Source organism: Salvelinus namaycush, chromosome 24 (genome assembly GCF_016432855.1).
Source record: "Salvelinus namaycush isolate Seneca chromosome 24, SaNama_1.0, whole genome shotgun sequence".
Taxonomy (NCBI): domain Eukaryota; kingdom Metazoa; phylum Chordata; class Actinopteri; order Salmoniformes; family Salmonidae; genus Salvelinus; species Salvelinus namaycush.
In genome coordinates, this window is record NC_052330.1 from 33,689,218 (window position 1) to 33,705,936 (window position 16,719).

Genomic DNA, 16,719 nt, shown 5'->3' on the forward strand with positions numbered 1-16,719 from the left:
TCACATGTCATGACCCAGTCTCGGTCCGTCACATGTCATGAGCCAGTCTCGGTCCGTCACATGTCATGAGCCAGTCTCGGTCCGTCACATGACATGAGCCAGTCTCGGTCCGTCACATGTCATGAGCCAGTCTCGGTCCGTCACATGTCATGAGCCAGTCTCGGTCCGTCACATGTCATGAGCCAGTCTCGGTCCGTCACATGTCATGAGCCAGTCTCGGTCCGTCACATGTCATGAGCCAGTCTCGGTCCGTCACATGAATTAAACAAAGCGGTAATGATTAATTAATTATACTAAATCATGCAAATATAACTTGTCTGTGTATAACTGTATGTACAAGTTTTAGAACACCTACTCATTCAAGGGTTTTTCTTTATTTTTTACTATTTTCTACATTGTAGAATAGTGAAGACATCAAAACTATGAAATAACACATATGGAATCATGTAGTAACCCAAAAAACGTGTTTAAACAAATCTAAATATATTTTATATTTGAGATTCTTGAAAGTAGCCACCCTTTGCCTTGATGACAGCTTTGCACACTCTTGGCATTCTCTAAACCAGCTTCATGAGGTAGTCACCTGGAATGCATTTCAATTAACAGGTGTGTCGTGTTAAAAGTACATTTGCGGAATTTCTTTCCTTCTTAATGCGTTTGAGCCAATCAGTTGTGTTGTGACAAGGTAGAGGTGGTATACAGAAGATAGCCCTATTTGGTAAAAGACCAAGTATATTATGGCAGGATCAGCTCAAATAAGCAAAGAGAAACGACAGTCCATCATTACTTTAAGACATGAAGGTCAGTCAATCCAGAAAATGTCAAGAAGTTTCTTCAAGTGCAGTTTCAAAAACCATCAAGCGCTATGATGAAGACCTGGACCAAGACAGCAGCATCAACAGGTCAGTTCCAGCCAGTCACACGACGTCCACCAGACAGACAGTCGCACGACATCCACCAGACAGACAGTCACATGACGTCCACCAGACAGACAGTCACATGACGTCCACCAGACAGACAGTCGCACGACGTCCACCAGACAGACAGTCGCACGACGTCCACCAGACAGACAGTCACATGACGTCCACCAGACAGACAGTCACACGACGTCCACCAGACAGACAGTCACACGACGTCCACCAGACAGACAGTCACACGACGTCCACCAGACAGACAGTCACATGACGTCCACCAGACAGACAGTCACACGACGTCCACCAGACAGACAGTCACACGACGTCCACCAGACAGACAGTCACACGACGTCCACCAGACAGACAGTCACATGACGTCCACCAGACAGACAGTCGCACGACATCCACCAGACAGACAGTCGCACGACGTCCACCAGACAGACAGTCGCACGACATCCACCAGACAGACAGTCACACGACGTCCACCAGACAGACAGTCACATGACGTCCACCAGACAGACAGTCACATGACGTCCACCAGACAGACAGGCACATGACGTCCACCAGACAGACAGGCACATGACGTCCACCAGACAGACAGTCACATGACGTCCACCAGACAGACAGTCACATGACGTCCACCAGACAGACAGTCACATGACGTCCACCAGACAGACAGACACATGACGTCCACCAGACAGACAGTCACATGACGTCCACCAGACAGACAGTCACATGACGTCCACCAGACAGACAGTCGCATGACGTCCACCAGACAGACAGTCACATGACGTCCACCAGACAGACAGTCACATGACGTCCAAACAGAAAGTCACGACGTCCATCAGACAGACAGTCACATGACGTCCACCAGACGGACAGTCACATGACATCCAGACAGACAGTAACATGACGTCCAGACAGAAAGTCACGACGTCCATCAGACAGACATACTGTACATTAATAAAAAAGAATCATATCAGTTAAGAACATGTACAACACAAAAGTCTGAAAAAACAGAGCGCAATATGTCAAAAGACACGGCCGTTACAGTACTAAGATCAGGGTGGGGAATTGCCAGGGACCTCGAGATACAATATTACCAAGATAATTAGGCGCAATTCTCACGATTCTCTACGTCGTCAGATTTGATACTGCGATTTTATTGCAATTTGATGTTAAACATATTGCTCACCCTATGTCTGTTGCAGAGGGACGTGGAAGAGCATGAGAAGACGTGTTTCCATCAGTTGAGGAAATAAAATAAAAATGCTCGAAAACATGCTCCCTATTTAAAAAGAAGACGGAGGTTAAGCTATAAGATAAAAATACCAGAATTTTGGCCCAGGTACAGCTGACTAGTGCAAAGTAACGCTACCTACAGTAGCAGAAAAAAATAATGAAATCGATATACACTACCGTTCAAAAGTTTGGGGTCACTTAGAAATGTCCTTGTTTTTGAAAGCCGCTTCATTAAATAGTACCCGCAAAACACCAGTCTCAACGTCAACAGTGAAGTGGCGACTCCGGGAAGCTGGCCTTCTAGGCAGAGTGTCCAGTGTCTGTTATTTTGCCCATCTTAATCTTTTCTTTTTATTGGCCAGTCTGAGATATGGCTTTTTCTTTGGAACTCTGCCTAGAAGGCCGACATCCCGGAGTCGCCTCTTCACTGTTGACGTTGAGACTGGTGTTTTGCGGGTACTATTTAATGAAGCTGCCAGTTGAGAACTTCTCAAACTAGACACTCTAATGTACTTGTCCTCTTTCTCAGTTGTGCACCGGGGCCTCCCACTCCTCTTTCTATTCTGGTCAGAGCCAGTTTGAGCTGTTTTGTGAAGTGAGTAGTACACAGTGTTGTACGAGATCTTCAGTTTCTTGGCAATTTCTCGCATGGAATAAACTTCATTTCTCAGAACAAGAATAGACTGACGAGTTTCAGAAGAAAGTGCTTTGTTTCTGGCCATTTTGAGCCTGTAATCGAACCCACAAATGCTAATGCTTCAGATACCCAACTAGTCTAAAGAAGGCCAGTTGTATTGCTTCTTTTAATCAGTTTTCAGCTGTGCTAACATAATTACAAAAGGGTTTTCTAATGATCAATTAGCTAATCCAAGTTTATAATTTTAAAAGGCTAACACAACGTGCCATTGTAACATAGGAGTGATGGTTGCTGATAATGGGCCTCTGTACACCTACATAGATATTCCATTTTAAAAAATCTGCCGTTTCCAGCTGCAAAAGTAAATTTACAACATTAACAATGTCTACATTGTATTTCTGATCAATTTGAGTCTATTTTAAATGGACAAAACAATTACATTTTACATTTACATTTTAGTCATTTAGCAGACGCTCTTATCCAGAGCGACTTACAGTAGAGTGCATACATTTTATTACATTTTTACATACTGAGACAAGGATATCCCTACCGGCCAAACCCTCCCTAACCCGGACGACGCTATGCCAATTGTGCGTCGCCCCACGGACCTCCCGGTTGCGGCCGGCTGCGACAGAGCCTGGGCGTGAACCCAGAGACTCTGGTGGCGCAGCTAGCACTGCGATGCAGTGCCCTAGACCACTGCGCCACCCGGGAGGCCAATTGCTTTTCTTTAAAAAAACAAGGACATTTCTAAGTGACCCCAAACTTTTGAACGGTAGTGTATATTATTATTTAAAAAAATGTATACTTGGGAGTCAAATATCCATATAATATCGTCCACAAACAATATTGCTATATGTAGCTGTATGGTTTTCTCCCCCATCACTAATCAAAACGCTTCAAGTAAGACATGATCCTTCCCTCCATAAGGCAACACGACTAGTGACATCGGGTGACAACTAGAACCAACTTCATACCAACAACCTGTTCATCTATTTGTCCTTTGAACTCCTCCAGGGACACCAGGTCCTGTAGTTTTAGTTTGGCTTGGAGGGAATTCCAAGGCCAGTGGGCAGAGTAGTGAAAACACCCCCCCCCCCCCCCCCCCCCCGTCATAGTCTGTTCTAATGTTCATGACTGTTAGCATAAAACAAGACTGGGATCTGAGCTTGTATGTGTTTTAGAAGGAGGAGTGTTGATAAAAAAGGTGTTCAGTGTGAGGTTGGGAGTGACAAAGGCCCACAATGCAGTGTTTGTGTGATTGTCTCTCTATGGTCCTCACCTCTCCATCGTAGTGCTTGACTATGTGCAGGTCAAAGAACGCATCCCCATCCTCCTGGTTAAGCATGGCATCTAGACCCCCAGCCAGTGGAGCAGATAGGTTATCCTGGAAATCGTCAGCTTGAGGGCGAGAAGAGAGGGGGGGGGAAGAGAGGGAGGGGGAAGAGAGAGAGTGTATGTTAAATGTTTACTGTTCAATTTTATTGTTTATTTCACTTTTGTATATGATCTACCTCACTTGCTTTGGCAATGTTAACATATGTTTCCCATGCCAATAAAGCCCCTTGAATTGAAAGGTTGTGAGTTCAGAGGCAAAAATATAATTTATATCAGTGACTAAGATGAAGGAAAGAGGAAGTAAACAATAGAACATACCACTGATGATGGTGAAGATGGGGGAGGACAGAAGGAACATACCACTGATGATGGTGGTGAAGATGGGGGAGGACAGAAGGAACATACCACTGATGATGGTGAAGATGGGGGAGGACAGAAGGAACATACCACTGATGATGGTGAAGATGGGGGAGGACAGAAGGAACAACGGAACATACCACTGATGATGGTGAAGATAGGGGAGGACAGAAGGAACAACGGAACATAACACTGATGATGGTGAAGATGGGGGAGGACAGAAGGAACAACGGAACATACCACTGATGATGGTGAAGATGGGGGAGGACAGAAGGAACAACGGAACATACCACTGATGATGGTGAAGATGGGGGAGGACAGAAGGAACAGCAGAACATACCACTGATGATGGTGAAGATGGGGGAGGACAGAAGGAACAACGGAACATACCACTGATGATGGTGAAGATAGGGGAGGACAGAAGGAACAACGGAACATAACACTGATGATGGTGAAGATGGGGGAGGACAGAAGGAACAACGGAACATACCACTGATGATGGTGAAGATGGGGGAGGACAGAAGGAACAACGGAACATACCACTGATGATGGTGAAGATAGGGGAGGACAGAAGGAACAGCAGAACATACCACTGATGATGGTGAAGATGGGGGAGGACAGAAGGAACAACGGAACATACCACTGATGATGGTGAAGATAGGGGAGGACAGAAGGAACAGCAGAACATACCACTGATGATGGTGAAGATGGGGGAGGACAGAAGGAACAACGGAACATACCACTGATGATGGTGAAGATAGGGGAGGACAGAAGGAACAGCAGAACATACCACTGATGATGGTGAAGATGGGAGAGGACAGAAGGAACAACGGAACATAACACTGAGGTCCAGGTAGATAGGGGAGGACAGATGGAACATACCACTGAGGTCCAGGAAGATAGGGGAGGACAGAAGGAACATACCACTGAGGTCCAGGTAGATAGGGGAGGACAGATGGAACATACCACTGAGGTCCAGGTAGATAGGGGAGGACAGATGGAACATACCACTGAGGTCCAGGAAGATAGGGGAGGACAGATGGAACATACCACTGAGGTCCAGGTAGATAGGGGAGGACAGATGGAACATACCACTGAGGTCCAGGAAGATAGGGGAGGACAGATGGAACATACCACTGAGGTCCAGGAAGATAGGGGAGGACAGACGGAACATACCACTGAGGTCCAGGAAGATAGGGGAGGACAGACGGAACATACCACTGAGGTCCAGGAAGATAGGGGAGGACAGATGGAACATACCACTGAGGTCCAGGAAGATAGGGGAGGACAGACGGAACATACCACTGAGGTCCAGGAAGATAGGGGAGGACAGACGGAACATACCACTGAGGTCCAGGAAGAGAACAGGAATGTGTGCCTCCATCCCAGGAACAGGAACTCTGTGGGGAAATAGGCAAATCAGAACACTGAGCGCACACAGCTCCAACACGCACGCTAGTGATGCGCGGGTTCACTCACAACCCGCAGTCCCTGCGGTAGCCTAGTGGTTACAGCGCTGGGCCAGTAACCGAAAGGTTGCTGGATCGAATCCCCAAGCTGACAAGGTAAAAATCTGTTGTTCTGCCCCTGAGCAAGCAGTTAACCCACTGTTCCCAAGAAATCCTGCTATGCCCTGCGACGAACCATCAAACAGGCAAAGCGTCAATACAGGGCTAAGATTGAATCGTACTCCGACGCTTGTCTTATGTGGCAGGGCTTGTAAACTATTACAGACTACAAAGGGAAGCACAGCCGCAAGCTGCCCAGTGACACGAGCCTACCAGATGAGCTAAATCACTTCTATGCTTGCTTCGAGGCAAGCAACACTGAGGCATGCATGAGAGCATCAGCTGTTCCAAGCGACTGTGTGATCACGCTCTCCGTAGCCGACGTGAGTAAGACCTTTAAACAGGTCAACATACACAAGGCTGCGGGGCCAGATGGATTACCAGGACGTGTGCTCCGGGCATGCGCTGACCAACTGGCAGGTGTCTTCACTGACATTTTCAACATGTCCCTGATTAAGTCTGTAATACCAACATGTTTCAAGCAGACCACCATAGTTCCTGTGCCCAAGAACACAAAGGCAACCTGCCTAAATGACTACAGACCCGTAGCACTCACGTCTGTAGCCATGAAGTGCTTTGAAAGGGTGGTATTGGCTCACATCAACACCATTATCCCAGAAACCCTAGACCCACTCCAATTTGCATACTGCTCAAACAGATCCACAGATGATGCAATCTCTATTGCAGTCCACACTGCCCTTTCCCACCTGAACAAAAGGAACACTTATGTGAGAATGCTATTCATTGACTACAGCTCAGCATTCAACACCATAGTGACCTCAAAGCTCATCACTAAGTGAAGGACCCTGGGACTAAACACCTCCCTCTGCAACTGGATCCTGGACTTCCTGACGGGCCGCCCCCAGGTGGTGAATGCTGAGCTGTAGTCAATGAATAGCATTCTGCCAACCCTCATAGCCTGGTTCCTCTCTAGGTTTCTTCCTAGGTTCCTGCCTTTCTAGGGAGTTTTTCCTTGCCACCGGTGCTTCTACACCTGCATTGCTTGCTGTTTGGGGTTTTAGGCTGGGTTTCTGTACAGCCCTTTGTGACATCAGCTGATATCAAAATACATTTGATTGATTGATTCTTACATAGGTATTCCTTTAGTCCAGGTGTGCGAGGGCAGTGTGGAGTGCAGTAGATATTGCGGTCATCTGTGGATCTGTTGGGGCGGTATGTGAATTGGAGTGGGTCTAGGGGTGTCTGGGATGATGGTGTTGATGTGAACCATGACCTGCCTTTCAAACCATTTAATGGATACAGATGCGAGTGCTGAAGGTTACCTTGGTGTTCTTGGGCACAGGGACTATGGTGGTCTGCTTGATGTTATAGACCAGGTCAGGGACAGGTTGAACATCTAAATTATAGACAAGTTGACTAACAAATAGCAACCAAATTGTTGGAAGTTATAAGCAGAAACATTAGGCTTTAAAAAAAAAAATGGCTCCTGCACCCACTGTCCAAAAAAATAGTTCCCGGCATCTCTGACTGTGGCCTACAGCGCATTTTCTATATTAGCGGGTCGGGTGCAGGCCTCAGATTTTCACATATAGTCGGGCGGTTGCAGATGGGTTATTAGCAATTACGGGCATTTGAACAAACAGCTGACCCGCGCATCGCTAACGCACACACACACACTAACCTCTCAGCGGGGGCTCCAGGGATCCCGCTACCAGCCGAAGGTACCAGGACGGCGTTACGTTCCTCTGTCAGGGTCAGACGCCACTCTAACAGCTGGGCCTCCCTCTCCACATCATCCTCTGACTTATCTACACACATAATACTAGTTTAACTGCATAACACTCATTATTACTACATAACACTCATTATTACTACATAACACTCATTATTACTACACAACACTCATTATTAATACTATTTTAACTGCACAACACTCATTATTAATACTATTTTAACTACATAACACTCATTATTACTACATAACACTCATTATTAATACTATTTTAACTGTAAAACACACAGTATTAATACTATTTTAAATGTATAACACTCATCATTAATACTATTTTAACTGTATAACACTCATTATTAATAGTATTTTAACTGTATAACACTCATTATTACTAAGATTTTTGGTCAAATACAAGTCATGAATATGCTCTGTGTGTAATGTAATGTGTCAGTCAGTCTGACCTGGCTTTTGGACCATCTTCTGCAGGTGCTGGTCCAGGTACTGTTGCCTCTTAGTGAGGGTGGTCAGCCACTGGTCCCTCAACCTCTCCAGATCACCTTCCTGCACACACACACACACACACACACACACACACACACACACACACACACACACACACACACACACACACACACACACACACACACACACACACACACACACACACACACACACACACACACACACACACACACACACCTCAGCCCTGGTTCTATGAGAACAAAGTTCAGTTTGGTGTGGCCTACTAAACAAACCCCTGTGACTACTTTCCTTCACTCAACTCTGAGAGAACATCAATTGTATTTTCTTGATTCCTCACATCCTCTTTCCTCACCTCCTAAAAACCCACTGGATGAGAAAGTTAGAGGGGATGGACCTCTGACCTTCTAATCCAATGGTTTTTTGAGGAGGCAGCGAGAAGAGAGGACGCGAAGAATCAAGAAAAATGCAATTGAGATTCTCCCAATGTCTCAAACTACTATAAACGGATTCCTTGGTACCTGATAGCTGTCCACGTCCTCATCCCAGGGGCAGGCCTCCCGTACCTCCACGTTGCCAATGGAAACAGAGAGGATGTTTGTGGCGATGAGGGGCATGGTTCCTGAGTCAGGTACGGACCGTACCTCCACCTGCAAACGGCGAGACTGCCCCTGGGTGGGGAGGGGGGATAGAGACAGGGTTAAGGTTAGAGGCATGGTTCCTGAGTCTGAGACTGGCCCTGGGTGGGGAGGGGGTTAGAGACAGGGTTAAGGTTAGAGGCATGGTTCCTGAGTCTGAGACTGGCCCTGGGTGGGGAGGGGGTAGAGACAGGGTTAAGGTTAAAGGCATGGTTCCTGAGTCTGAGACTGGCCCTGGGTGGGGAGGGGGTAGAGACAGGGTTAAGGTTAAAGGCATGGTTCCTGAGTCTGAGACTGGCCCTGGGTGGGGTGGGGATAGAGACAGGGTTTAAGGTTAAAGGCATGGTTCCTGAGTCTGAGACTGGCCCTGGGTGGGGAGGGGGTAGAGACAGGGTTTTAAGGTTAGAGGCATGGTTCCTGAGTCCGAGGCTGGCCCTGGGTGGGGAGGGGGTAGAGACAGGGTTAAGGTTAGAGGCATGGTTCCTGAGTCCGAGGCTGGCCCTGGGTGGGGAGGGGGTTAGAGACAGGGATAAGGTTAGAGGCATGGTTCCTGAGTCCGAGGCTGGCCCTGGGTGGGGAGGGGGTAGAGACAGGGTTAAGGTTAGAGGCATGGTTCCTGAGTCTGAGACTGGCCCTGGGTGGGGAGGGGGTAGAGACAGGGTTAAGGTTAAAGGCATGGTTCCTGAGTCCGAGGCTGGCCCTGGGTGGGGAGGGGGTAGAGACAGGGTTAGAGGCATGGTTCCTGAGTCCCAGACTGGCCCTGGGTGGGGAGGGGGTAGAGACAGGTTAGAGGCATGGTTCCTGAGTCCGAGGCTGGCCCTGGGTGGGGAGGGGGTAGAGACAGGGTTAAGGTTAGAGGCATGGTTCCTGAGTCCGAGGCTGGCCCTGGGTGGGGAGGGGGTTAGAGACAGGGTTAAGGTTAAAGGCATGGTTCCTGAGTCCTGGAAGGACCGTACCTCCACACAACAAGACTGAAACTACTAAACACTTATTTCATGTCCCTATCACATGATCTATAACGTTTTCACAACAAATCTATAACCCATATGATGGCAACGTTTGTACACACTCCTGTTTGAGCACCAGGCACACGGCACGCACGCACACACACAGTAGAATGTCCTCACAAGCATAGAAAAAAATACACAGAGACACAGCTACCTGTTTGAGTTGGAAATACACAGAGACACAGCTACCTGTTTGAGTTGGAAATACCCAGAGACACAGCTACCTGTTTGAGTTGGAAATACACAGAGACACAGCTACCTGTTTGAGTTGGAAATACCCAGAGACACAGCTACCTGTTTGAGTTGGAAATACACAGAGACACAGCTACCTGTTTGAGTTGGAAATACCCAGAGACACAGCTACCTGTTTGAGTTGGAAATACACAGAGACACAGCTACCTGTTTGAGTTGGAAATACACAGAGACACAGCTACCTGTTTGAGTTGGAAATACCCAGAGACACAGCTACCTGTTTGAGTTGGAAGATGCCCCCGGTGCGTACGTCCTTGGGTGGTAGGACCTCTACAGGGGTGAACTCTCCTGCGTCATTCAGCTCCAACACCTGAACCCAGAGATCCAGCCTACGAGTCACCTCACTCCACCTGGAGACACACAGACCAGTTATTATACCAGACCAGTTATTATACCAGACCAGACATTATACCAGACCAGACCAGACATTATACCAGACCAGACCAGACATTATACCAGACCAGACATTATACCAGACCAGACCAGTCATTATACCAGACCAGACCAGTCATTACACCAGTCCAGTCATTACACCAGTCATTACACCAGACCAGACCAGTCATTACACCAGACCAGACCAGTCATTACACCAGACCAGACCAGTCATTACACCAGACCAGACCAGTCATTACACCAGTCATTACACCAGTCATTACACCAGTCATTACACCAGACCAGACCAGTCATTACACCAGACCAGACCAGTCATTACACCAGACCAGACCAGTCATTACACCAGACCAGACCAGTCATTACACCAGACCAGACCAGTCATTACACCAGTCATTACACCAGACCAGACCAGTCATTACACCAGACCAGACCAGTCATTACACCAGACCAGACCAGTCATTACACCAGACCAGACCAGTCATTACACCAGACCAGACCAGTCATTACACCAGACCAGACCAGTCATTACACCAGACCAGACCAGTCATTACACCAGACCAGACCAGTCATTACACCAGACCAGACCAGTCATTACACCAGACATTACACCAGACCAGACCAGTCATTACACCAGACCAGACCAGTCATTACACCAGACCAGACCAGTCATTACACCAGACATTACACCAGACCAGACCAGTCATTACACCAGACCAGACCAGTCATTACACCAGACCAGACCAGTCATTACACCAGACCAGACCAGTCATTACACCAGACCAGACCAGTCATTACACCAGACCAGACCAGTCATTACACCAGACCAGACCAGTCATTACACCAGACATTAAACCAGACATTACACCAGACCAGACCAGTCATTACACCAGACCAGACCAGTCATTACACCAGACCAGACCAGTCATTACACCAGTCATTACACCAGACCAGACCAGTCATTATACCGGACCAGACCAGTCATTATACCAGACCAGACCAGTCATTATACCAGACCAGACCAGTCATTATACCAGACCAGACATTACACCAGTCATTACACCAGACCAGACCAGTCATTACACCAGACCAGACCAGTCATTACACCAGACCAGACCAGACATTACACCAGACATTACACCAGACCAGACCAGTCATTACACCAGACCAGACCAGTCATTACACCAGACCAGACCAGTCATTACACCAGACCAGACCAGTCATTACACCAGACCAGACCAGTCATTACACCAGACCAGACCAGTCATCACACCAGACCAGACCAGTCATCACACCAGACCAGACATCATACCAGACCAGACCAGTCATTATACCAGACCAGACCAGTCATTATACCAGACCAGACCAGTCATTATACCAGACCAGACCAGTCATTATACCAGACCAGACCAGTCATTATACCAGACCAGACCAGTCATTATACCAGACCAGACCAGTCATTATACCAGACCAGACCAGTCATTATACCAGACCAGACCAGTCATTATACCAGACCAGACCAGTCATTATACCAGACCAGACCAGTCATTATACTAGACCAGTCATTATACCAGACATTATACCAGACCAGTCATTACACCGGAGTCGTATTCATTAGTGTCCACTCAGCAAAACATTTTGCAATCGGAACACGTTTTCCAATGAAAAATAGAGTTTCTTATTGAACAAGTCCAGGTAGTCCCTCCTCGTTTCATCCTCTCGGGTTCTAGTGAATACAACCCAGTACACACCAACCCATATGTCCCATCTACACCGGTACACTCCTAATCTCCTACTAGATCTCACCTCTCTCTGAGGGTTCGTGTCTTGGCCTGAATGACTCCCAGGTCCCAGAGAGCCAAGTTCCTGCGGTGGTTCACCTGTTTATGTCCAAACACCTCGATGGCCACTGCCCCCTCCGCCACAAACTCCACAAACTCCTCAGACACACACACCTCCAGCTCCTGAGAACAAACACAACACGTACAGAGACACAAACATTACATGGCCACTGTTCTAACACATCATGCTTTACTCTGGGTAGGTTTTCAAAATCCTGGAAACTTGGCGATGGCTGCCGTTTTATGGGCTCCTAACCAACTGTATTATTTAAAAGAAAATGTTTTTTTTTTGCATTGTTTGTAACTTATTTTGTACATAATGTTGCTGCTACCGTCTCTTATGACCGAAAAGAGCTTCTGGACATCAGAACAGCGATTACTCACCTCGTACTGGACGAAGATTATTTATTTAACGAATCTGTAGCCAAGGATATACTGCTTTCTCGAGACCAGGCCCAAATCCCTGTCATTCGCATGAAGAAAAGACAGAGGTACACAGGGCGGAGGTCGTGGCTGCCTTGGGAGATTTCATAGGCGTGTGAGTAAACCTCCACTACCATCCGTACTATTGGCCAACGTGCCAAAAACTAAATGAACGGAAAACTAAATGAATGATATACGATTGAGACATTCTACCAAAGGGACAATAAAAACTGTAATATCTTATGTTTCACCGAGTTCGTGGCTGAACGACGACAAGGATAATATAGAGCTGGCTGAGTTTTCAGTGCATCGGCAGGACAGAGCAGCTACGTCTGGTAAGACGAGGGGCGGGGGTGTGTCTATTTGTCAATAACTGCTGGTGCGCAATGTCTAATATTAAAAGAAGTCTCGAGGTATTGCTCGCCCGAGGTAGAGTACCTCATGATAAGCTGTAGATCACACTATCTACCAAGATAATTCTCATCTATATTATTCATAGCCGTCTATTTACAACCACAAACTGATGCTGGCACTAAGACCGCACTCAACCAGCTGTATAAGGCCATAAGCCAACAAGAAAATGCTCATCCAGAAGTGGCGCTCCTAGTGGCCGGAGACTTTAATGCAGGCAAACTTAAATCCGTTTTACCTCATTTCTACCAGCAGGTCACATGTGCAACCAGAGGGGGAAAAAACTCTAGACCACCTTTACTCCACACACAGAGATGTGTACAAAGCTCTCCCTCGCCCTCCATTTGGCAAATCTGACCATAATTCTATCCTCCTGATTCCTGTTTACAAGCAATAACTAAAGCAGGAAGTACCAGTGACTTGCTCAATATGGAAGTGGTCAGATGACGCGGATGCTACGCTACAGGACAGGTTTGCTAGCACAGACTGGAATATGTTCCGGGATTCATCCAATGGCAGTGAGGAGTACGCCACCTCAGTTATCGGGTTTCATCAATAACTGCATCGACGACGATGTCCCAGCAGTGACCATACATACATATCCAAACCAGAAGCCATGGATTACAGGCAACATCTGCACTGAGCTAAAGGCTAGAGCTGCCACTTTCAAGGAGCGGAACACTAATCCGACTGCTTATAAGAAATCCCACTACACCCTCAGATGAACCATCAAACAGGCAAAGGTTCTGACGCTCGTCAGATGTGGCAGGGCTTGCAAACTATTACAGACAACAAAGGGAAACAGCCGCGAGCTGCCCAGTGACGCGAGCCTACAAGACTAGCTAAATGCCTTTTATGTTCGCTTCGAGGCAAGCAACACTGAAGCATGCATGAGAGCACCAGCTGTTCCGGACAACTGTGTGATCACTCTTGTCACGGATCCCTCCGGAACTTTCATCACACACACCTGTCCCCTGTTCCCACTGATAAATGTGCCCTTTGGTTTCCGTTGTCTGTCTATTATTGTTATAATGTCCGTTGGTGCGTGTGAGTACCTGTGCTGTGTGTTTTGGGATTTTGTGCCCTTGTGGATTGCGCAAATGATTACGGGTCTCGTCCCGTGTGTTAATCACTGTGCGCGTGTTTTATTTATTCGAGGTACTCCTCGCTCTTTTGTTTGGGTTTCAACCCTATGTTTTTGTATAGTGTTTGTTTGGTCTTCGTCCCCGTGCTTTTACACGGCACGCCGTAATTTGGGTACAATAAATAAAAAATATTACGCATTCCTGCGTCTGTCTCCCGAATCAATTATACCAACGTGACAACCCTCTCCGTAACCAATGTGAGCAAAACCTTTAAACAGGTCAACATTCACAAAGCCAAAGACCAACTGTCAAGTGTCTTCACTGACCTTTTCAACCTCTCCCTGACAGAGTCTGTAATACCTACATGTTTCAAGCAGACCACCATAGTCTCTGTGCCCAAGGAAGCAAAGGTAACATGGCTGAATGATTACCTACACACACACACCCAGTACCGGTACCCCCTGTATATAGCCTCGTTATTGTATTACTTAATTTTTTTACTTTAGTTTATTTAGTAAATATTTTTCTTCACTATTTCTTGAACTGCATTGTTGGTTAAGCTTACTAGCTTTCCCCGGCATTATGGCACTCACATTCCTATTTCCTGGAGTCGGAGGAAGTTGGAGGAAGTCGGAGGAAGGCGGAGGAAGCGGGGCTTGCTGCACCTCCGATGAAGAAGCAACCTCCGAGACTCAGAGCAAGGGGCTTTAGCACAGGTCTGAGTGAGCGGTGAGCCCCTCCACAAGAACATTATTGTGACGTCAGTGCCTCCACGTTCAGAGTGCTACGCCAGGCATTGCCGGAGCCCCCCGTGTCCACAAGAGGACAGGCTTCATCCAGCACAACTTAGTTTGGAAGCTTGTTCATGTTTAAATCCCCCCTCTGCAGCCCACTCTGTTAACCTAGGCTCAGTGAAGGTGTTAAGTTGAAGGAATGAATCCGAGCCTCAGGCTTATCAACTGTGGAAGCGAGACGCGTATTTCATTGGCCTTGTCAGGCGTGATTATAGATCCTTCAACCGAAGTCTGTTGTACTGTTCAGGGAACAGTAGTTATAGTCACGTGGTGAGAGACTCCTCTTTAGCTAATAAAAACACAGAAAAGGACATATAGAAAGGTCTACAACCCTTGGCATATGTGGCTAGTGACTACCCCATTCAGGGCCGGACTACCACATCCAGGGCCCCGGGGTACGTACCTCTAGGAGGGTGGCTAACTTCCTGCAATTCTATACAATTTTACCATTTTACAAATGGGAACATGCCCTGGGTGCCCGTTCAGTAATCTGGCCCTGACTCTATTGTCTCACCTTGCTACTGTCAAAAAGTACGGTGCAGAGGGGATCTCTGCTGGTGGCTGAGGGGGGCGTGGGCTCCACCTCCGGGGCGATGAACACAGGCTCATCCTGCCCCCAGAAATGGTACTGGCAGAACACAAAGTTACACAGGTGGCGAGGAAGACCTGTAGCCTGCAGGATCCTGACCTGGAGACAGAGAGAGGAGAGAGGGAGAGAGGAGGAGAAGGGAGGAGACAGAGAGGAGGAGAAGGGAGGAGACAGAGAGGGAGAGAGGAGGAGAAGGGAGGAGACAGAGAGGGAGAGAGGAGGAGACAGAGAGGGAGAGAGGAGGAGACAGAGGGAGAGAGGGAGGAGACAGAGTGGGGAGGAGAGAGAGGGGGAGGAGAGAAAGAGGGAGAGGGGAGAGGGGAGAGAGGGAGGAGACAGAGCAGGGGAGGAGAAGGGAGGAGACAGAGAGCAGGGAGGAGAAAGAACAGGGAAGAGACAGACCGGGGAGGAGAGAGGGAGATATACGCTGAGTGTTTTGTCTATATGAACACATAATACAGCAGTGTGATTATAGATTATGAATGATCCTTTCCATGAGCAACCCTCAGAGACACTGGACATAACATATTCATCTATTATAAATTCTTAGCATCCAAGGATTCATTGGGTGTAACGTGGTGGGAACTGATTTTGGACTGTTTACAGGACATATTAGCGATTGCTAAATTAAGTCAAAAACTAGACACGCCATCTGTGTTTCAGGACCTGACATTTCAGTGATGTCCATCTATGTGTTTCAGGACCTGACATTTCAGTGATGTCCATCTATGTGTTTCAGGACCTGACATTTCAGTGCGTCTGATGTCCATCTATGTGTTTCAGGACCTGACATTTCAGTGTGTCTGATGTCCATTTATGTGTTTCAGGACCTGACATTTCAGTGTGTCTGATGTCCATTTATGTGTTTCAGGACCTGACATTTCAGTGTGTCTGATGTCCATCTGTGTTTCAGGCCCTGATGTCGTCTCTTACCACACACTCCATTTTGCGTTCCTGTGTCTCTCCATCTGGACTGGTCTCTACTTTCTCCAGCCCCTCGCTCCCTCGCCACACCTCCACATGTAGACGCCCTGCAACCTAACAGGGAGACAGACAGACA

The 16,719-nt window shown here is 47.4% G+C and overlaps 1 protein-coding gene across 1 annotated transcript in view; it reads right to left on the reverse strand.

Annotated features, from left to right (window-relative positions):
- LOC120019401 (kinesin-like protein KIF13B) overlaps window positions 1-16,719 on the reverse strand; it is a gene marked incomplete at its 5' end in the record, with an annotated part of 88,628 nt that overhangs the window by 22,905 nt on the left and 49,004 nt on the right. Inside the window, 9 exons of the mRNA XM_038962689.1 lie at window positions 4,076-4,194; window positions 5,833-5,888; window positions 7,699-7,825; window positions 8,211-8,310; window positions 8,751-8,900; window positions 10,344-10,476; window positions 12,323-12,480; window positions 15,585-15,758; window positions 16,593-16,697. Coding sequence (XP_038818617.1) covers window positions 4,076-4,194; window positions 5,833-5,888; window positions 7,699-7,825; window positions 8,211-8,310; window positions 8,751-8,900; window positions 10,344-10,476; window positions 12,323-12,480; window positions 15,585-15,758; window positions 16,593-16,697 — 1,122 coding nt within the window. The remainder of the gene's footprint in view (window positions 1-4,075; window positions 4,195-5,832; window positions 5,889-7,698; window positions 7,826-8,210; window positions 8,311-8,750; window positions 8,901-10,343; window positions 10,477-12,322; window positions 12,481-15,584; window positions 15,759-16,592; window positions 16,698-16,719) is intronic.